This window comes from Lagopus leucura, unplaced genomic scaffold, assembly GCF_019238085.1.
Source record: "Lagopus leucura isolate 7727_CA_CO unplaced genomic scaffold, USGS_WTPT01 Super-Scaffold_100075, whole genome shotgun sequence".
Lineage (NCBI taxonomy): Eukaryota > Metazoa > Chordata > Aves > Galliformes > Phasianidae > Lagopus > Lagopus leucura.
This window is the reverse complement of record NW_024962315.1, coordinates 438,429-460,129: the sequence shown is the minus strand read 5'-3', so window position 1 is coordinate 460,129 and position 21,701 is coordinate 438,429. Positions and strand designations below refer to the sequence as shown.

General features: G+C 56.9%; 1 protein-coding gene across 1 annotated transcript; it reads right to left on the bottom strand.

The window, feature by feature from the left end:
- Positions 1-877: 877 nt before the first annotated feature.
- Positions 878-17,057, bottom strand: SLC4A9 (solute carrier family 4 member 9). The gene is made up of 21 exons (XM_042887188.1): positions 16,795-17,057; positions 15,153-15,313; positions 14,831-14,974; positions 14,653-14,714; positions 14,145-14,302; positions 12,787-12,874; positions 12,344-12,498; positions 11,613-11,729; positions 11,227-11,401; positions 10,190-10,323; positions 9,794-10,065; positions 8,089-8,144; positions 7,790-7,972; positions 7,538-7,651; positions 6,067-6,228; positions 5,078-5,256; positions 4,811-4,883; positions 2,390-2,458; positions 1,552-1,725; positions 1,304-1,462; positions 878-941 (listed from the first exon to the last, which is right to left on the bottom strand). The coding sequence occupies exons 1-21, from the start codon at positions 17,055-17,057 to the stop codon at positions 891-893; spliced, it is 2,949 nt and encodes a 982-aa protein (XP_042743122.1). The 3' UTR covers positions 878-890.
- Between the last annotated feature and the right edge of the window lie 4,644 nt (positions 17,058-21,701).

The window sequence follows — 21,701 nt, the reverse complement described above, 5'->3', positions numbered from 1 at the left end:
CTTTCCGGGAGCCGATTGGCTACTCGGAACGTCAGTCATACGTCCCGCCTGAGTTTCGGGCGACGATTGGGCCGCCGAGCTGTCTAACAATGGTAATACGAGAAACCGAGATTCTGGTTGCCTAGAAGGCCCGTCGCTCACAACGCGCGCCGTCTGACGCCGTCCGATTGGCTCTTGCCGCGGCATATCCCCTCCCCTCCCTTTCGCCGCCCTCTGAAGGGCTCCGTCAGCACAGAAGCCGACACCGCCCCCCCGCCTCGAGCGCCCACTGGCGCGCGGCGCTGCCCGTCAATGCGCGTAACCCGGCCGTGAGCGGCCCGCCCCGCCGCCCCCAGCGAGCGCGCGATTGGCCCCACACGCTGTCACTCACGTCACCTGCGGCCCCGCCGGTGACGACGCCCGTGCGGCCACGTGGCCTCTGTCAGCGCGTGGTGTGCGGGCCGGGCGCGGGCCGGGCGCGGGCCGGTGCGCGGTTTTCCCTCCGGAAGGAAGAGCCGAGAGAACGGCGCAGGGTCAAAGCATGGTTTATTCAAATGCCAATTATCTTCATCCTGTAATTTCAGTGAGAGCTGTCGCTGATGTGTGGGTGGTTGGACTGGATGATCTTGTAGATCTTTTCCAACCTCAGTGTTTCTGTGATTCTGCGATTTTGCAATCCACCGACACGCCGCGGGGCCGCACGGCCTGCAGGCCAAGAGCTGGGCCAGGATCAGAGCGAGGCTGCCCACAACTGGGGCACGGGGCTCAGCACGGAGCGGAGTGAGCGCAGGTTTGGGGCCTGCTGCAACGCGGAGGCAATAAGTACCTGCCAGCGGGCCTCGTGTCGGTGCTGAGCGGGAGGTGAGCAGCAGGTCTGGTTCAGGCTGCTCTGCCTCGTCCCAGCCGCAGCCCTAATTCACGGAGATGTTGATCTCTCGTCCCTGGCGATGCATCAGCTCAGACTGGAGGAGAAGCGAGGGGGTGATGCGTTTTGCAGCGCTCCCAGTCACCCTCCAGCAGCCATGCCCACAGGATCCAGCTCCTGTAGCTGCTCAACCAGCCGCCGCAGCACAGGGTGTGCTGAGCCCATGGCCCAGCGTGCCAGCTCTGCTGCTGTCCCCACTCCCCCGGCCACTCCCTAGATGAAAGCACCACAGCTCTGGTGCCATTCCATCTGGATTTGGCATCTTGTGCTGGAGCTGTTGGCTGTTCCTGCATCTCCGGGCTGCTGCCTGAGCTGCGTGCCCTGGCCAGGTGCAGCCCCTGCACCTCAGATTCCTCAGGGGTGGCTGCAAAAGAGCACAGCTCCCAGGATATCACCCACCTCTTCATCAGTGTTGCTTTCCTGCTCCTCCTGCTTCCTGCGCTGTTTCCCCTCTGCCTCCTTCCTGGCTGCTGCAGGCATAATGTTATCCAGCCAGCTCAGGTCATGCAGGGAGAAGATGAACTCAAGTGCCTTCCGGATCCCCACCAGGGCCAGCAGCTGGGGCCAAGGCAGAGCATTAGTCAGCATGGGCCAGGGGACTGCAGGTCAGTGGGTTTTAACCAGCCTGGTTACAAGAGACATCCTACCATCACTGGGAAAACAATGGCAGCCGCAGTGGACTTGATGACCCAGAGAATGGCCAAGCACAGCAGCTGGATGAAGGTGAAGAGGTGCACCCGGTGCAGTGGCACATGGCGGAGGTAGAGGTGATCTGGCTGGTGTTTTGCAGGCATCAGAAGCAGCCGCACTCGGTCCGTGAACTGCAGGGAGAGGATAGCAGGCTTGTCAAACACAGCACAGAGAAAGGATGCTTACACACTTGCAGTCAGCTGTCACCCACCTCCCTGCTGTGACCACCCCATCGCCTAGCACAGAGGGGTGCCAGTGATTGCCCCCTAGGCAGGCCAAGCCCTCTGCCCTGACACTCCATGCTGTCGCCAGGGCTGCTCATGGGATCTGTTGCAGGGGAGCTGATCTGAACAGTGCTACAGAACCTGGGGCTATGGCCTCTGGCTATGACTGGACAAACTCTTTCCAGGCAGATGCTTAGGGAAAAAAAAAAAAAGAAAAAAAGGTAGATATTTCTGGAGCCTGGATTGTCCCTGCCCAGGGTTTAGCAGGAGAGGGCAGAGTCGGCAAATCAGAGAGCTGCTGCGGGGACATCCTGCAGCTGTGGAGAGTTGCTCCGGGCCACCCATTGGTCCCCTTCCTTCACTCAGACTATCTGATCCACCAGTGCAGGAGTAATTCATGCTCCCCAGCAACCCAGACGCCACTCCTTCCCTCTGCCCAATCTTAGGTCCAAATTCAAGGCATTGAGCTGTACTGCACAGAGTGAGCTGGTATTGAGCAAAGCGCTTCCTCCCTAAGACCCACAAGTATCCCAATACAATCCAGATGCATGCTCTGTGCAGTCCCACTCACCTGGATGCTGTTCAGAGCTGCCACTCCCATGTGCAGAAAGACCCCATAAAGCACCGGCATTGGGATATACTGCAAAACACCAGGGTGAGGCTTCAGCAGGGAATTTGCACTAAGCTATGCCTCCTGTAAGACCAGTCTGTATATACAGATGCAGTGTTTGTTTTCTTCTCTTTGAATAGCACAATTTCATTTCATGTTTTTTTGCTTATCTTATGGCTCCAAGGGCATTACAACTGGATGTGTTCCTGTCTATGATAGGAACTGATGCAAGGACATCACCGTCTTCAGAGAGGGGACACAAGTTCTGAGATGCTTGCCCCACTTTCTAGCTGGGAGTAACCCAGGCTGGAGATAAGGCACCAAGGCACTTGGAAATGGGTCATACAGCGTTGGATTTATAAATAGTGGGGTGTCTGATAAAGCAAATGCTTTGCCCTGGGATGAGAGACTGAAAGGCCATGGCCTAGCTACAGACAGCAGGCAGCTCTGTGAAACAGCACACCAAGCTGTCCCCTGGCTGGCATGGTGTGGAGCTGCAGGCCAGATGGAAGGTAGTAGAATCACAGAATCACCAAGGTTGGAAAAGATCTCCAACATCATCCTGTCCAACCATCCACCTATCACCAATATTTCACACTAAACCACATCCCTCAGTACAACATCTAAACACTTCTTGAACTCCTCCAGAGACAGAGAGTCCTCCCACTCAGACAGCTGTAGAGAGCCATAAGGTCACCCCTGAGCCTCCTCTTCTCCAGGATGAGCAACCCCCATTCCCTTAGCCTCTCCTCATAAGGCCTGTGCTCCAGACCCCTCACCAGCTTTGTTGCCCTTCTCTGGACATGTTCCAGGGCCTCCATGTCTTTCTTGTAGGGAGGGACCCAAAACTGGACACAGTACTCGAGGTGCAGCCTCACCAGAGCTGAGTACAGAGGGATGATCACTCCCTGCTCCTGCTGGCTGCACTATTTCTGACACAAGCCAGGATGCCATTGGCCTCCTTGGCCACCCGGGCACACTGCTGGCTCGTGTTCAGCTGAGCATCAACCAACACTCCCAGGTCCGCTTCTTCCACACAGTCTTCCAGCCACTGCGCTCCAAGCCTATGGCGTTGCCTGAGGTTATTGTGGCCAAGTGCAGGACCGGCCCTTGGTCTTGTTCAACTTCATCCCACTGGCCTGCGCCCAGCAATCAGCCTGTTCAGATCCCTCTGTGGGACCTTCCTACCCCCAGGCAGAATGATGCTTCCTGCCAACTCGGTGTCATCCGCAAACTTTCTGAGGGTGCACTCAATGCCCTCATCCAGGCCGTCAGTGAAGATACTGAACAGGACAGCCCCGGTACCGACCCCTGGGGAGCACCACTTGTGACAGTCGCCAGCTGGATTCAGCTCCATTCACCACCACTCTCTGGGCTCGGCCCTCCAACCAGTTCCTTACCCAGGAAAGAGTGTAACTGTCCAAGCCATGGGCTGCCAGCTTATACAGGAGAATACTGCAGGAGACAGTATTGAAGGCTTTCTTGAGATCTAGGTAGACTATGTCAGCAGGTTGGCCTAGCTCCTGTCTAGCCAGTGAGATCAGCTGAATCAACTCTGGTGATCAGTGGGGTGACATGTCACAGCCAGATTGCCCTCGCATCCAGGTCCTGCCACCTCTGGGCTGCTTTCTAGTCTAACCCCTCTTTCACAAGAGCATTTCCCCATATCCAGCCAGATTCCTGCCGTCCAGTTGCTCAGCATGTTCTGTTTTTCCTCCCAGGCCTTGTGAGGCAGGGGACATCACCTTCTGCTGCCATTGAAGTGGGTGAGAAATGCCTAGGATTTGGCCAGCTTCCCTGGCATAAAGACAACCACTAGAGATTCATCACCTGCCCAAGCTGGGAGGCAGCTGCTGGTCCTGGGACTAACAAAATGTTTGCACAGCCCCATCGACCAAGCTCCAAGCTGAAGCGTCACAGGCAGCCTCCCACTGTAACGGGAGGAGCAAGAAGTTTTGGTCTTTAGTTTCTCTGCCATCCTCAGGTCTGGGGACAGAGATGATGCTAGAGAAGGGACCCGACTTTCAAGTGACCCAGGTATGGCAAGAAGTACACCAGGAGCTCTGCCACTCTCACTGCAGTGCCGAGTAAGTGCTGGCACTGCTCTGGTGATGGGACAGAAGGTTGCAGGGGACAGAACTGGCTCCTCAGGGAAAACTGTGAGCCAGCTGCTGGGGCCGCCTTGCAGAAATTGAGCCAATCCTTCTGGCCTTTGTCAGACCCCTTCCCACACAGTGCAGTGCTCCTTCTTAGGTGTGTCTCTCTGTGCTGCAGCTGGAGGAGCGGTGGGGTTGGGAACGACTCAGGTTGCAGTGCACCTTGCCCACTTCAGAAAGGAGGCAAAGACACCCTGAGGCCAACACCAGCAGCCAATTTCCATACCTTGAGAATGGGTGCCATGAAGACAGAGACTCCCGTCAGGATGAAGACCACCAGGCCGGTCAACCTCTGCTCCCTGTGGGCAACAGTGCAGACATCTCAGGAGTGTTCAGGCTCTCCCAGGCACCCACAGCCCCCATCAGCCTGCGTGGGCAGCAGCCTGTCCCCTGGTGCCACTGCTGTGGGCAGGAGAGGTGCAGGAGTCCCCTAGAGTAGAGGCTCCAGGCAAGATGAGGTGCAGCTCACTGTGTGGCAGAGCTCAGGCCATACCTGATGCCCAGGAACTCGGGCTGCTCGCCTGGAGCTGAGGCAGTGCTCTCCTTCCTGAGGCTCTCCATGTGTGCCAGGGAGATGACAGTGGCCGATACGTACCAGGGGAGGCCCATCACAGAGGTGACAATCATCAGCAGCGAGACGCAGAGAAAGTCCAGGTGAAAGCCTGCCCCTTTCTGCAAAGAGGGAAGCATGGCCGGGAATGAGCCCATGGCACGGCAGCACTGGGAGGCCCTCCCAGCGTGATGGGAACAGGACACTGTCGCAGAAGACAGCAGGGCCTGGGCTACCACTGACCATCAGGGTGGGTGGTGGATGTGGTAGGAAGCCAAGGATGAGCACATGGCAAGGCCAGGCAGTGGCATCTTGCCTGACTGTGCCGTGAGCATTGCTCCTCAGCCCTGCAGAGCCACATCTATGCCCCACAGCTCACAGTGACAGGATGAGCCATATGTCCTGGGCAGATGTGTGGCGGGAGCCCTGCCAGGTCCTGCATGTATCTGAAAGCATTTGTAAGTATCATAAACCTTCAGATGGAGTCAGAAACACCCAAGGGCCAGCCTACAACCTGATATTTGCACTCTCTTGGTGATCAGCCACAATGCTGCCCAGCCCTGAAGATGCCTGCAGCCTACAGCTGGCTTGTCCCAGCAATGTCCTATGCCCTCTGTCCCCCACCAAGTCCTATCCACAGCCTCTCCTGCAGTGGGTGATGGAGGCATGGGGGGATGCCTGCAGAGGGAGAGACTCAGAGGCACCCCCAGATCTGGTGGGAGGGCTGACACCCCCAACACAGCAAGTCCCACACCCTCCTGCCTGGCAAGGGCTGCGCCGCTACAGGAGCCAACACAGCAAGACATTGGCACTGCCAATGCCAGCTCTCCCCTGTCTGCTCAGCCTGGCCCAGGCAAGAGCTCACACACAGAGTAGAGCAGTGCTCCCCATCTGTAGCCTGCACCCTGCTGGCACCCCTGGGTTCTGCTCACCTGCAGTTTGTATTCCTTGCGGTTAAGAATGACAGCTGTGATCTGCTGGTCCATGAAAATGAGGATGGTAACAAGGATGGCAGGCACCACAGATGCCAGGCAGATCCACCAGGGGTTGGCTCCAAAGGGGAAGACAATCCAGCCCCTCATGGGATTCGTGGGCTGCAAAAGGCAGAAAGATCATGCTAGTCAATGTGTGCCTACAGGGCCTGCAGCATAGCAGAGCAAAGGGACCAGCCCATGGGCACGAAAGCTGGATCAAGATGGACGCCCTTGGATGCTCCTTCCTTGGGAGTGTGACTCACCCAGCAGCTTGCAGGACACCCACTGCAGCAGAGCTTACTCCTGGGCACCATGAGCTGGTGCTGAGAGCTGGGTACATCTAGAACAGCACATGCCCGCCTGGGTAAGCTACAGGGGCAGCATTTGAGCCGTGGGTGGAAGGGGGTGTACTGCAGAGCCCAAGCAGTAGCACCACACATAGACTACAGCCCAGTTCATGGAAGAAGCAGAGCATGATCCTTTGCTCTGCCAATCCCTCTCCACACCCAGGGTGGGGAGCCCAAGTCCAGGCTTGAGCTCACAACTCCTGCTCCAGCATGAGCTGTAGCGTAAGGTTGTCCTGCATGAGCAGGACCAGGCTAGGCCATTTACAGACCACAGGATTGTCTGTGGCCCAACCTCTTGTATGCAGTGGGGCAGTAACATAGGACTGAAGGGCTGCAGGGCAGTCATGCCAACAAATCCACTGTGCGTTTCCACCCAGACCACATCGATGGCAGACAGCAGCAGTGTGGGGCAGGTTCTGCAGAGGATGCAGGCCTGCTCACCAGCAAAGCTTGCGATGTCCAGCCAGAGCACACCAGCCTGGCAGCACAGTGGGATTCAGGGAAGGCGGGCTGGGGAGCCAGGCACAGCCAGGCTGTTTACGGGGAGAGGTGAGGAGGCAAGCTCCCAGAGGCACTGCAAAGCAAATCCTACAGAGCTGAGCATTGCCAGGCTTGCCATCTAAGCCTGAGTGAGCTTGGCACGTCAGTGCTTGCAGTGCTGGCCAGCCCTCCTCGCATTGCACTGGGTCTGGCTGGGCTGGGGGCAAGTAGGTCAGACACCAGCTCTTCCAGGAAGCCTGCTGTCTTCTCTCTTCTCCAAGACCTCAACGAGAGCTAGACAATGCCGGAAAAAGTTCACAAGCCAGGAAGATGAACTGGCAGCCTCCTGCCTGCAAGGGCGAGCCCTCACACACCCATGGTGCATGTGGGATGCGCCCAGGCTGGCCAAGAGCAGGCAGTTCAAGCAAAGGCTCCGTTTTCCTACAAATCCTCCTTCCTCCAGGCTGCGCTGGAGGCCTTATATAAGCCACAGCAGCCCCTGCCCTGACAGTTCAGCCCAGCCATGCAACCAGTGTGAGGCTTGCTGCTGAGCCAGCTAGCTGCTCTTTGATAGTGCTCCTGGTTCCCTATCTGTTGGTCACCTTCAGCTCGCTGGGAACCAGGAGCTTGGGGGTCTCCAGACCAAGAGCCGCATCGATGGCACAGAAGATGAGGATGGCCAGGATGATGGAGAAGTCACTCACCAGCTTCCGAAACTGCAATGCCACAGATAGGGAGGTTTTCACCCGCACTGGCCGGGACCATTCCCAGGCAGCTGTGGCAGAGGGACCATCCGCAACAGCCCCAGAAACACCCCAAGGTCAGCCCCAGCGAGGCAGCTGGGGGGCACTCACCCCCGTGGGGAAGTAGCGGCTGCTCTTGAAGTGCTTGAGCGTGGTGCAGCAGAGGAAGGTGCCTCCAAAGAGGAGGAAGGACATGAGGGCAATGTCAGGCACGTACGGGCAGCTGCTCCCCTGGAGGTGGCCTCCTCGGCCCAGACACTGGGCCCGGCTCAGTGCGGCCAAGGCTGCAGGAGGCTGTGGGGATGTGGGAAGGGTGAAGGTGGGGAAATAAGCCAGGGATGTGGCACTGGAGCCAAAGGGCCAGTGAGGACAGCCTGGTGCTCTGTGTCCCCTCCCAGAAGGGTCCGTACCTGTTGCAGGGTTGTAGTTGGAGGAGACAGTGTGTTGTTGCCTGCTGTGACGTGTCCTGCAAGGCAATGGAGGGAGTCGGTGCCCCAGGAGCCATGGGGCTGCAGAGCCGGGCACCAAGCAGCCCGTACCCTGTCCCCAGAATATTCCCAGGAGTTCTGAGCTGTCTTGGCTACCCAGGTGGGGCCATGTGGGACTCCTGAGGCATGAGAATGACACCAGACAGCAGGAGAGCGCGGCCTGCAGCTGGATACTCTGGACAAGCACCAGGCCAGGGCTGATGCCTGGGAGCACCAGAGTCAAGGTTTCCAGGGTGCATCCCTGGCCCAGCCCCTCGCAGACTTTTGCAAGTCTTCCTCACATCCTTCACAGTTCTTCACTGTTGTCTCCTTATTGTTGTGCTAAAATAGTCCTTCAGCAATTCCTACTGTCCATTAACAGCTGTCCTGAAGTTGGCCAAACCGCAGTCCTTCAAGGTGAAATTTTCCAGCCTAAAGTTGTGCCTTTGGGGTCATAAAGGCTTGCAAAGGGCTTGGCTGAAGCATCAGCACACTAACAGTCAACAGCAGAACCAAGCTCTGCCTAGCACTGGTGCTTCAGGTGCACAGTGCCATGGCTCCACTGCCACAGTGGTCCTGCAGACATGGTGATCACCATGGAAGCAGAGACACATCTTGTTCAGACTCCATGAAACACCCTGTGAATTACAGACCAGATTACAGACTACGGAGAAAGTGTGTTGAGGTGCTGAACGGTCTGCTGGTCTCCCCAGTGCCCCACATCCTCTGGCCCCACACTGCAGGAGCTGAACTGCAGCTCACCCCACTCCCAGAACTGTCAAGGCTCCAGAAGCACAGCCCCAGGCTGCTGCAGGTCTCTGTCCCTGCCTGAGCCAGGGGGCAGAGGGAAACAGGCAGTGCCACTCCCAAAAAAGGGATAAGCCTTTGGAAGCAGCCTGACCTAGGGTCACAGGCAGGGGACACAGTACACCTGGGGACACGAGCGACAGGCTAGATGCCTGCAACAGGCACTGGGAGTTGGGCTGTGCTCGTCAGGGTGCTCCATCCCAGGTGGGGATGCCTGGGGATGCCATGCAGATGGTGCTCTTGTCCTGACACCAACCCTGCAGCATAAAGAGGCTCAGCAGGAGTCCCTGGTGTGGGGCAGATAGTGGCAGGAAGGTAGTTCTTGTATCCCACTGGGGAAGGTCTGTCTCCAACTGGTACAAGGGCAGGACGAGGTGACATTTCCATGCAACTTACTGCTTACCCTTATGCCTACACCTAAGCAAGGTGTGAGGATGCCCAAAGCCAAGGGAGCACCAGGTGCCAATATGGATGGGCAGGTAAGGGTAGGATTGGAACAGCCTCCTTCTTCTCAGCTGTGAGGCATTCTTGAACTAGACATCCCTCATCACTCTCAGGGACTGTGGTGCTTCTTGGGGCCACAGTTAGCTCCTGTGGTTCCTGGGACCATCACCTCCTGCCATGCCCACATCCTTCATCTTCCCTGTGCCACTCTGATAGAGGTGTGGAGACCAATGCGCAGCAGGTAGCACTGAGGCCACCATGCTGGAGCTCTGTCCCTATGAAGGCACAGCCCTGTGTGCACAGCCCAGCACCCTGCCCACCAGCATTGTGCAGGGACTTGGCCCAGGGGCCATGCTGAGTGTGTGGGCAGGAGTTGTGACAGGCAGCTTGCATTCACCTGGGACAGATAAGTTGCAGGTGCAGCTGTACAAGGTCACATCATCAGCCCGGTAGTGCCAGTTGATGGGGAAGGCTTCCGCCAGGCTCAGCATCTTCTTTAGAGAGTCATAGATGAAGATCAAGCTGATGAGGGCACAGAAGCCTTCCTCAGTGAAGCGGGTGAAGTACTGCACCAGGTGACTCGCTTCAGTGGCCACCAAAACCAAGCCGAAGAAGGCCACCCAGAGCCCAATCCAAAGGCGAAACTCCAGGTAGTCCAGACCATAGTCCCTAGTGGGGAGAGTGGCCCAGACTCTTACTGTGGCACTCAGCCATGTGAAGGCAGCCTGTGCCCAGCCCACGGATGGTGCAGCTGAGGCTGCCACCTGGGGAGATGCCCTCATTCAGTTCTTACTCGCTGAAGGAGAAGAGGAGACGCTCAAAGACCAGAACTGGGCCGGTGCTGCTCAGGATGGTCAGGGGCTGGCCGGAGAAGAGGCAGAAGATGGAGCCAGCGAAGGCAGTGCCCAGGAAGCTCTCCAGTACACCCTGCAGTGCAGAGGGATGGGATGCAGGACCAGGTGAGCAGTGGGGCCAGGGGGACAGTGCTCAGGTGCTGTCTGCCTGATGAAGCCAGCAGAAAGACAGGTACCAGGGTGACAGCCCCACAGTCAGGAAGGAGGGGACAAAGGGCATGTGGGCTTGCCACTGGCTACAGGTGTGAGGTGATTCTGCTTGGGGAGAACCTGTGGACCCTTGCTCTCCTCCAAGCACTCAGAGACTCAGAGCTGTAGCCACAGCAAGATGAACTAGGCAGCCTGGGGCTGCAGCTGCAGGGCCTGTCACCCTCACTACAGGTGACATCACCCCAATCACAAGTGATGTCAGTATGTTGAACTGAAGGAGGGAGGAAGGAGTCTGAGAGGTGCCGAGAGGCCAGCCACTGCTCCAGGAGTCACCCCAGCACTTCACGTTTGAGCTGTCACCGAAGCCAGCCCAGTGGTGAGCACAGGTCCTGAGGTGGCTCAGGCGTGGAGCTGAAGAAGTGGGGCTACAGTAGAGGCCACAGCTTCCCAAAGCCTGCTGAGGGGAATGCTTGGCACCCCAGCACACAGCCAGCCATGCCTGTGCCTGCAGGTCATGCTCAGAGCAGCCTCCCTCCTTCAGACCCCTTGTAGAACAGAGTGCAGGGTCCTGCCTGGGCACCAGGACTCTGGGCTGCAGGGATGGATTTGAGCACTACACTTGCTCAGGCCCAGCCAGTGCTCTGGGACTGCCAATGGAGAGCAGTGCTGCAGGAGGCCCTGCAGCCTCGGTGAGCAGTGCATGAGCAGGGAGTTCCATGTGGCACTCCCCAGGCAGCCCTACCCTGAGGATTGCAGGCAAACCCCACATAGCCCACTGTTCTGCATCACAGCCCACACCCAACTTGGCACCCCAAGGCACACTGACCTGCATGTTGGCTGTTGCGTCCCCCAGCATGCCCCCAAAGGTGATGGCATTGGTGACCGTTGCCAGGTAGATGTAGAGAACTGCTGAGAGGCACTGGATGTGCATGGCATCAGAGAAATCACTGCGATACCAGTATGCCTTCCTTCGGATGTCTTGGATCAGCCCCCCAAAGAGTCTGCAGCAGCCCAGAGAGGAGAAGAGGCAGCAGAGATCTGAGCACCCTCCAGCTGGCTATGGCCATCACCAGAGAGCAGAGTCCTCTCTTGGAATCATTGGCTGGTGCTGGTTGGAGGAGGATGTGGCCCTGGCAGCAGCGATCTGCCCAGCGAAGCCAGGATTGATGTAGCGGGCAAGGCCTTACCCTGCTCCCATCTGAACGCACTGACCTTCCTGTCCTTTCCAGCTCCTCACTGGTATGCAGGTGGGCCAGGCTAGTCCTGTCCTTGGCAGCAGTTGTATTCCCACTGCAGTGAGATTTCCACTCCCACAGGTGCATGGAGATCCTGAGGCAGAGCCAGGGGAGACTGAGCAGGTGGGCTACAGACCAGAGCCCTCAGGACGCATCATGCATCAAGACGATGCTATCAAGGACAGGGAGGATGGAGAGGGAACAGGGCTGGAGGCACCTTCTGTATTCCCTGGCAATGAGGTGGGGTAGGATGAGGACAAGATATCTCCACCAGCTGGCAGGTCAGCCCCTGAACCAACCCTATACAGACTAGTAATGAAAGAGAGCTGGGCAAAGCAGGAGGTGTCCTGCTGGAAGGTGCTGAGGCCTCATGTTCCCAGCAGCTCTTGCTTGAACATTGCATGGGATGGTTTTGCCACTCCCTCACTGGCAAGAGCCAAGTGGGACTGCAGATCTAACAGCACCAGGACCATAGCTGTGGTCTGCATCAGCTGGAGCTGCAAAGGGGCTTGGCCAGGAATACTTCACTGACAAAGGCTGGCTCCTAGGATAGCTTTACCCCCATTGAGATCCAGATTTCCTAAAGGTGCCTTCCAACCCAAACCATTCTATGATTCTATGATTTCAGCATCACAGGCTTGCAGCAGAGGTCTCCAACTGGGACCACAGGAGCCAACAAAGGCTGTGGGTGCCCTCCCCCCAGGATACCTCTTATTTGGGGACAACAGGCAGCGTGGTGGAGGAATTCGGTCACTGGGGTCCCATTTTCCTGGAGGAAGCACAGTCAGTTCCTCCAGAAACTCATCAATCCCTGCGATGAGGTCTTCTTGGTGCTTAGCCTGCCAGGCAATCCTTTGGAAGAGCTGTGGTGAGATGCAGTGGATTAGCCACCAACTCCTGCATTCAGCTAATCAGAGCCTTTCTCCCAGTATGTAGACACCACCGAGGAAGGCACCCATCCAGTCAGTTGCAATGGATGTGCTCAGACCTTATAACCACCCAAATCCTTTGTTTTCTTATCCTGGGCCAGGAAAGCTGCCAGCCCACCTTGTCCTTGGCCACCTCTGCTGCAGCCTGCAGAGAAGAGGAGCCTTGGCATCCTCAGCCATTCTGCTGCTGTGTGCTCAGGACAGCTGCTGTGTTAGGCTCACCTCATCTGTCAGCAATGTGGCCATAGCCCTTCCAATCTCATGGTAGGCTTTCGCTTTGGCTTGAGGGCCCAGCAGAATGAAAAGAAACCTGCAGACAAGACAGCAACCCATGAACATTGCAGTACCAGCAGCTTCTCTAAGGGAGCTCCTTTTGAGGGCAGGCAGTGTGCTGCCAGGTGCTCTGCAGGCAGTCTGCTAAGCACATGGGGAGTGAGTGGGTTCATCTGCACAAATTGGCTAATGGTGGTGACTGTGTTGGAAAAGTGTTCTATAGCTGAGACTCTATCAAGCTGTGTTATTGTGCTCTTTGTATCTGCTGTAGTTTCCATGGAAAAAAATAGGAGGCATCACTTTTGTAGTGACCTATGTACGTGCATCAGGACTATGGGAAAACTAGAGAGTTAATATCCAAGAGATGGATCTGAATGGGAGATAGCCCCAACATGCTGGCTGTACCTCGGAGGGCAGGCAAAGGGGAATGGCGCTCAGGGTACGGAGGGCAGAGACGAGCTCTCCTTCCATCCCGTTCCAACCCAGAGAGGAAAAAGGGCCATTCGGAAAACACATGAAGAACAGTTGCTGTCAGCTAAATAATGGCACTCAGCAAGACTCCACATGGGTCTGTCTCGACCCCAAAGCCATACATTTCCCTTTAAGGAGAGCGCAGGAAGTGAATGCTCCGTCCCCTGCGTGCTCACCACGGGCGCTCTGGCCTGAGTGACCAGGAGGTGGCAATGTCCATCCTCATCCCTACCCCTCCTCGGGGTGCTTCCTAAGGAAGTCCTCACTTCAGAGAGTCACACTGACATTTTCTTGTTACAGCTTCAAATGATACCATGTAAAAACATCTCCTGTCCCTGTTCCTCACCCCGGACAAAAGGTCTGGAAAGCACCCCCACAGGGCAGCTAGGCAAGAGAGAGCGAGAGTCCTAGAAATCTGCGTCTCTTTCCAGCCTTGATCACTGATGCTCCCAAGGAGTAAGTGGAAAGCATTCAGAGGCCCATAGGGAGGAGGATGAATGCAGAGCCCATATAGGGGTAGCACTGGGTCTGTGCCCCAAGGCTGCCTGACAGCACTGACACTGCTCTTGGTGTATCCCCACTGCAATGTTGAGTGCCCCTGAGGTGCTGCAGGATGCAGGAGGGGAGGCAGTGAGTAGAGGTTCTGGGACTGTATGCGGGCTCTGTACTTGGCTTTAGGTGTTTTCTCCATTGCTTTTACCAGGTAAGGTCTTTCTACTGGTGCTGGGCCCCCACGGCTGTTCTGTGCACCAAGGCACAGAGCTTAAGGGATGCAGGTGGCAGGGGGGGACACTGGCAGCAGAAAGGGCTACAAGGCCACTGTGTGCTCCAGTTACCTGCTGGGGAGGGCAACTTCAGCCAGTGAGCCAAGGGTCACAGCCTCTCTTAAGCGAAGGAAGACGGGAAATGGCTTCTTCAGGAAGTCGACTTCCCCAACCATAACGCTGGCTACTTCGGCCCCTGGCAGAAGCTTCTTCTTAAATTGGTTTCTCAGCTGAAAGGACATGGAAAGTCAGGTCCATGTGGGACAGCCAACTGAGACCAAACTTCAGATTCCAACCTCACCACCTACACCATGGTCCCCCTCATCCCCCCTTCCAGGCCACCTCCCTCTCAGCCCTCTCGCCTGGGGGCTCTCTGCCTCCCCCAGCGAGAACACATCACAGAGGCTGCGTCCTGCAGTGACAGACACAGGTCCTGACCTGTAAAACTTTTCTGTGCCATTTGTGGACAGAGCTTTTCAGCTCATTTAGGGTCTGAGACCAAGAAACTGATGCATTTCTTGGAAAAACTGTTTCTCCCATGGAGACCATTGATCCATCTGCCCAGCCCTTCCCACGCTACCTGCTCCTTGAGAGGCGTTTCTGAGAACTGGGTTCTGGGCTCAGGGCAGGATTTGGCCTTCTCTGCAAAAAAAACAGAACAAGCAGCAAAATGTATGCACAAGCAAAAGGTCAGCATGGTACATGTCCCAAGGGCAGCAGCAGCAGCATGCCAGCCCCTGCTGTGTTGCCAGGTGTACCTCTGCAGGAAGCAAGGCTGAGCTCTGTGAGCACACGCAGCGGGGCTGTGGTGGTTCGGTGCAGCGGCTGGCAAAGCAGCAAAGCTGCCAGGCAGTCCTGCAGCTCAGGATCCCATACATCAGGCTGTGCAGAGAGTGCTTTTTCTGCAACACAAGGTAGTGCTGAGCCCCAGCTCTGCCCAACAATGGGGCTCTTCTGGGGAAAGCCCTCTTTGCTGGTGGATCCAGGTACCCTCTGTCACTGGTTTGTCTAGAGATCTCCTGGTGGGCTGGCTCCTGTTCCGGGAGCATCCCATCCCATTTCTCTGCATTACCCACGTACCGATTATTTCCTTGAAACTGTGGGCATCCAGATCCAGCAGCACTGTCCCCTCCTGCAGACACGTCCTCAGCTCAAAGAGGCTGTGCAGGTGGAGTACTGGGACATGAGGTGTGCTCCAGCGCTCCCCTCCGTCTTCCACCTTCTCCTCAAATTTAATCCACCTGCCAAGACAGAAGCACAGTCAGGAGCAAGGAATGTTGCTCTGGTGTCCTGTGCTGAGAAGCAGGAACACAGATCCCTAAGTTTGGCTTGGGCACAGGGCCCTGCTGCTCCACACCTTGCTCTGTTCCCCTGGCCAGAGGGATTCCACCCAGCCCCAGGGCCAGCAGTGCATGCTGGCAGTCAGAAGAAAAGTGTTTGGAGCAGTTTGTCATGGTCAGGCTGTGCCAAATCCTTGCAGAGCAGCACACACAGAGCTTCCCTTTGTCCACTGGCATGCAGCACAGGGCAAACGTGCCCAGCACGGGGCAGTGCTGGCCACCCCTCGGAGCAGAGCCTGCTGCCAGGCCTCAGGGCATTGCCTGGGGCACAGCTGCACGGGGAGGTACTGGGAGAGCCCCAGCATTCAGGCACATGGCTCCAGACCTGCAGGGCTCTGAGGCAGAGCCGCTGCTGCATGGGAACTGCCAGCATGTACCTCAGTGTCTCCTTCAGGCATCGCTGTCAAGCTGCACAGGGACAGCATGGTGAGGTGGCATTTCCCAGACATGCTTCCACATGCCCCACACCAGAACTGGGATGGACCTGGCTCTGCTGTGCACCTGCCCAGGATCTCATTGCCCTCCCCATGCCCCACCTGCTCTCCTGGCAGTCTGCTCTGCCCCTGGTTGCTTCTGACTCCTGCTGCCCTGACCATCTGAGCCATTTTCTGGCTCCTCTGCTCTGCTGCTCCACTGCTGCATTCCCACTGCAGCACAGATTCACACTGGGAGTGCTACCCCTGGCCAAGCCTTTTTTACAGGCTGCTCTTGCTTGCTCTGGAAAAGAAACCAAACTATCCCCCCAGGCTTCAAAGCACATACACTGGGATCATGGCCATGTACCTCTCACACCTGCAGTGCCCCAGCTCTCTGAGGTGAGCGGTGCACCTCCTTTCCCACCAGTGGTTTGTGGGAAGGATGCATCCCCTGCCCTGAGGAAGAGCTGCCCAGCACTGCTGACTGCTCACACTGCACCCAGGCTTCACCTCTGACGCAAATGTCCTGCAGAGCACATCCTTCTGCCCAGCTTTCCCATGATGTCCTCTTTGCCCATTTCCCAGAGCACAGTGCTTTCAGTTCTGCCCAGCCAGACAGCAAAGCGCTCCCACAACTGGCTTGCTGCCAAGGACTTGAAGAGTCAGGGAATGCAGAAGCAGAACTAAGAGAATTACGTGAATGCTGTGAAAAGACAGTGTGGCCATTTGCACCCAGCCTGACACAATGCCCTCATAGGGAGCAGAAGATTTCACATGAAATGAGTCACTCAAAATCAGGAACAAGAGTTTCCTGGAAGGCGCAGTGCAGGCACTAGAGGCAGCAAAGCAAACCGAGCATTCTCACAGTGTAGGGCACTCCTGGGGCACCCCCCAAGCAGAGCACTTACAGGCTTCCCCCCACGCTCCCACTTTGCCACCAGGCCCTGCCCGCTGCCCACTGCCTACCTAGCTGTCTCTCTCCACACCAGGCCTGACGCAGTGCTGAACAGCTCATTGAGCTGGACGAACAGCGGTGGCCACTTTCGGTCCCCCACCTCTTCCTGCTGCAGGATGGCACTGATGCGCTCAGCTGCCGAGGAGATGCTCGGTGAGAAGATGCTGTGGCTGACTGCTGTGTGGAGAAGTTTGGAGCTGTGGGTTGCAGAGTCTCCCTGCCCAGGCTGCACAGCTGGAGCCGTGCCGGCCAGCCCAGGCACTTCAGCTCTCATTGTGCAGAGCAGCCAGGAGCCATATGCACCACTGGGCACTTGCTTTCTGCAGCTGCCAGTACTCGCAGCACCTCACTCATCACACCCTTATAAAAGTTGTGAGCAAGTTCAAACTGGCTGCAGACCAACAGCCAGGAGCCAAACCCCAAACAGTGTTATCAAAACACAGTGGCCAGCCCTGAAGGCCTTGGTATCAGTGGCTCCTGCTGCTCCAGCTGTCCATCTGGGCAAAAGACTGGGGAACCCAGCTTTGCCACCAGCTGCATCAAACCTGGGCTGATGGGTGGCACAGCCCATCACTACTCACCTGGCTCACTGCAAGAGACACGAGCATGATGCAGACAGCTGCTGCCATCACTCTGTGACTATGGTAGAGAGGATGAGGTGTGAGTCTCCCAGCTAAATGTCACACACAGCACTTGCGCCTGCCCCTGAGGCCAATCACAACCTGCTCTTATGTTCTAGGAAGAAGCAGTGTGGCTCCGAACCCTCTCAAACCTCACAGGGCTTTCAAGAGCACATGAAAGGCCAGAAGCAGATCTCTGATGGCAGCATCAGTGCATGGGATGGGAAGTGCATGGCCCTGTGGCAGCAACGCTGAGACAGGGGGATGTGGCACAGTGTCCCCCCTTGCTGGCATTGGGCCATGGGGATGCATGACTGGGAGGAACATGTCATCACTAAGGGAATCTGGAGTAGGGTAGAAGGGGCTAACAGGAGACAGCCTACATCCCGGGACAGCAAGGAGCCTCTCTGACTGCCACCCCCAGCCCCACCAGCAGCTGGCAGCCAGGGTGACTCCAGCCAGAGTAGGGCTGAGAGCACCAAGGAATGCCCACACCAGCAGGCCAAACGGGATGGAGATAAGTGCGCCGTGTTGCCACAACACATGGCCCTGCTTGCACAGACTGTATCGCCACCAGGTTTTGCTACCTTGACTCTTTGCAAACAAACAGCCTCATTGTATAGAGTGCAAATACCACAACATGCAGCACAAACACCCCAGCATACACAGGCTGCTTGTACTGGAACCAGCCGGCTGGCCTTGCAGCAGCCACTGATGGGAGCAGGGTGGCACAGGGCCAGGCACCAGTGTGGCAGATGTCACGTTTCAGGGCAGCACGGGTGGCCACAAACTTTGGCTCTTGTGCCAAAGGGGAACACAGTGGGTTGAAGTGTGCTGAGATATGCCTTGCAGAAACTGCAGCTCAGGCTCAATGGGCTTGGAGCTGAGGGTGAGGCTGGGACATGGCTCTGGTCCCACAAAGCCTTGCGATGTGCCAGGCCCCCCATACTGAGCAGGACAGGAGCTCTTCTCACATGTGGAGCTCAAGTCCTGTGGGCAGCAACTGAGGGAGCCAGGGCTGTTCAGTCTGGAGGAGGATCAGGGAAGACCTCATTGCTCTTTGCAGCTCCATGATAGGAGGTTGTAGCAAGGTACCAGCCTCTACTCCCAGGTAAAAGAGACAGGTTGGGAGGTGATGGCCTCACATTGTGCCAAGGCATGTTCAGGTTGGGTGTTAGGAAACATTTGCTCTCTGAAGGAAGATAATGCATTGGCATGGGCTGCACAGGGAGGTGGTGGACTCACTGACCCTGGAGATGTTCCAGAATCATGTAGACATGGCATTGGGAACGTGGTTAGTGGGCATGGCGGGGACAGGCTGACGGTTGGATTTGGTGGTCTCAGAGGCCTTTTATAACCCTAATTCTATGATTCTATGTGCTGTTCAGCCTTCCCTCTGCCCTCCCCAGGTTGCAGTGAAAGGTCAGCCCACTTCCCCATGAGGCATCCAGTCCCACCCTGACGAGAAGGGACCCCTCCCCATCAACCCTGCTTATCCTAAGGATACAACCAGAACTGCCCCACGCCCCTGCCCTGCTCTGTGCCTGCATCCCAACGGAGCCAGCCCCCAACAACCAGCAGGTGCTGAATGATGCCACCCCACCAGGATCCTTCCTGCCACAGGCACGGAGAAGGGAGCAGCACACGATACTGCGGGGCCAAAGCTGGCACGGACCTCTCGGTATTCCTCGGCGCTCAAGCCGTGCCCCGGAGCTGACAGGAGTCGGGCAGAGGCGGCGAAGCTGAAGGCTGCGGTGGCCGCGAAAGACCGCAGGAGGGAGCCCGGGGGATCCGGCTGCCAGCGGGCTGCGCGGGGCGCTCCTGGGCGCGGCAGGGGCTGGGCACGGGTGGCCCGGAGGCAGCCGACCCCCGCTCCGCCAGGATCCCCGTGCAGCCGTCCTACCAGCCTGCAGTGCGCCGCGGCCCCGTCTGTCCACCCCCACTTTGCCCTTGGTTTAGTGCTGGCCCCTTTCTCCCGTTTCTCTGTCTGCCGCGGCTCGGCTGCCACGTCTCAGGGAGCTGAGCGCTGCCCTCGGGGCTGAACTCAGTCACCCGAGTCGTCCAGAAGCCTTTGGCACCCCAGGGGCACTCTGCATACAGCCGCGCCGTTTGCTCTGCGATAACGGCGTTTTCCTAAGGAGTGTGCCGGGCCGCACAGCCGGGCGGTGTGCAGCTGCCAGCAGGGCTGGAGGGCCGCCTGGCTGGGGGGCTGCTGGCAGCAGTATGGGAGCAGGCTGGCACTGGGGAATGAGCACAGCGGAGGCTATGGAGCTGCTCCCAGCGCGGTGCCTGCCTCATCCGGACCTTCCCAGAGCAGCCCCAGGGAAGCGGAAGCATGGAAATGCACAAGTGGTTTTGCCTCCGGATTTGCTGTATTCAGTATGGAGCTGCAAGGAACCAAAAGGAAACTGTAAACTTCTTTATCTTTCCCAGAGTGTTTACTCAATGTATTTGATGTATCTTTGAGCTTGGCTGCTGCTGTGGTTCCTCCGGAACAGCCAGTTTTTTTCAGCCATTTCCCTCTGTCTGCAAAAGGTCTTTTCACACATCAGATAGAGAAAAGAGCAGTTGAAGAGCAGTGCAGAGGGAAAAGTGTTTGCAAAGATGCTGGAACTAGCCCAGGGCCAGGAATAGCACCTGGGAGCACCCTAGTCCTGCCAGGCTCAGCAAGTGCCCCATTCGGCTGTGTGGGCCACCTGGAGCAAAAGCCACTTCCAGGGGCACAGCGGCACCTCTGCTGACCTCGGCCCTGCCTTTGCGCTCTGCCAGGTAATGCAAAGGCACCTCCTCCTGTTAGCCTCAGCTGCACAAGGTCGTCCTAGAGGATTTTGGTGACAGGGAACAGGCAGGGGAGAAAATTCCCTCCTGAGGCAGGGACATGACTGGGGAGGGAGGTGTGGGAGTGGCGGAGGTGCCGGCACTCAGCGGGTCAGCAAGGCAAGAGCTGCTGTGCAGTGACACACTCACCTCGCCTTTGCTGCCTCTGTGCCAAATTCTTAAAGTCTGGTGATGCCCAGAGGAGACGGAAGGAAAACCATCCAGCAAACAATTGCATAAGTCAGGTCTGAGCAAAGCAGAGGGTGTGAGCCAGGGGATTACCAAATTCCTTGGAGACAACAACAACAATCACAGGAATATTTAATCACACTGCTGCAGTGCTGTGCGGAACCGAAACTGGCATCGGGGCTTTGGGCCTGGGAATTTGAGCTACCACCAAGAACAATGCAGGGCAGGTAGCCATGCCAAATGTGACCTGGAACAATGCCTACCACTGCACTTGTCCAGTGTTTGGCATCACCGGTGTTTTCTGGCCTGTCACCTTGGATGAAAATAATGCCAAGCACAACACAACCCAAAGTGGTTCTCAGGCTGGTAGAGGACACAGACTGCTGGAGCAATGGGGCCAGTAGCCAGGGCAACCTGCTGACATGCCACATTCTTTGGGGAAGCCACAAGTCCACCTGGTTAATGGCCTCACCATCCAGGCACAGAGGTGGCTCCATGGAGTCACAGGGGGCTGAGGCTGGCGGGGACCTCTGGGTCCATCTGGCTCAGCCAGGCCCCAGCAGGGCCACCCAGAGCAGGGTGTTCAGCACCACATCCATTCAGCTTCAGAGATCTACCAGGAGGAGACCCCACAGCATCTCCAGTTGCTGTGCCAGCACTCTGCCACCTGCACAGCACAGCAGTGCTGCCAGACAGTCAGAGGCAACACCTGTGTTGCACTGTGTGCTCTTTGCCTCCTATTCAGACACTGGGCACACTGAGAGGAGCCTGGCTCTGTCCTCTAATATGCCCTCCCTTCAATCATTTATGGGCACTGATAAGATCTCCCCTGAGCCTCCTCTAAGCTGAATGCTACAGCCCTCTTAGCCTGTCCCATAGGAGAAGTGCTCCAGTCCCTTCAGCCTCTCTGTGGCCGTTTGCATACTCTCCATTTATGTCCTCTGACAAAAAGGACTTCCACTACCTCTGCAGGCTGGCATGCAGAGCTGTCTCCCATTGACACTGAGTGGTAACAGGGAAGGAGTCACGCAGCTGAATCATAGAATCATGAAGGTTGGAATAGACCGCTAAGATCACTGACTTCAGCCATTGACCCCACTGTGCCCACTGACCACATCCCTCAGTGACACATCTCTGCGTTTCTGGAATTCCTCCAGGGATGGTGACTGCACCATCTCCCTGGGCAGCCTGTGCCAGTGCATCACCATGCTTTCTGCAAAAAAATGTTTCCTAATATCCAACCTGAACGTTCCCTGATGCAACATGGGACCTTCACCTCTCCTATCGCTAGT

Bases quoted from the DNA above. Each gene is read 5' to 3' on its own strand.
- SLC4A9 (XM_042887188.1), bottom strand. From the start codon at position 17,057: ATGAGAGCTGAAGTGCCTGGGCTGGCCGGCACGGCTCCAGCTGTGCAG. The intron at 12,875-14,144 runs GTAACTGGAGCA...TCTTGTCTGCAG, and splicing joins GAAGTTGCCCTCCCCAGCAG to GTTTCTTTTCATTCTGCTGG. The intron at 942-1,303 runs GTGGGTGATATC...CTTCTCCTCCAG, and splicing joins AAAGCAACACTGATGAAGAG to TCTGAGCTGATGCATCGCCA.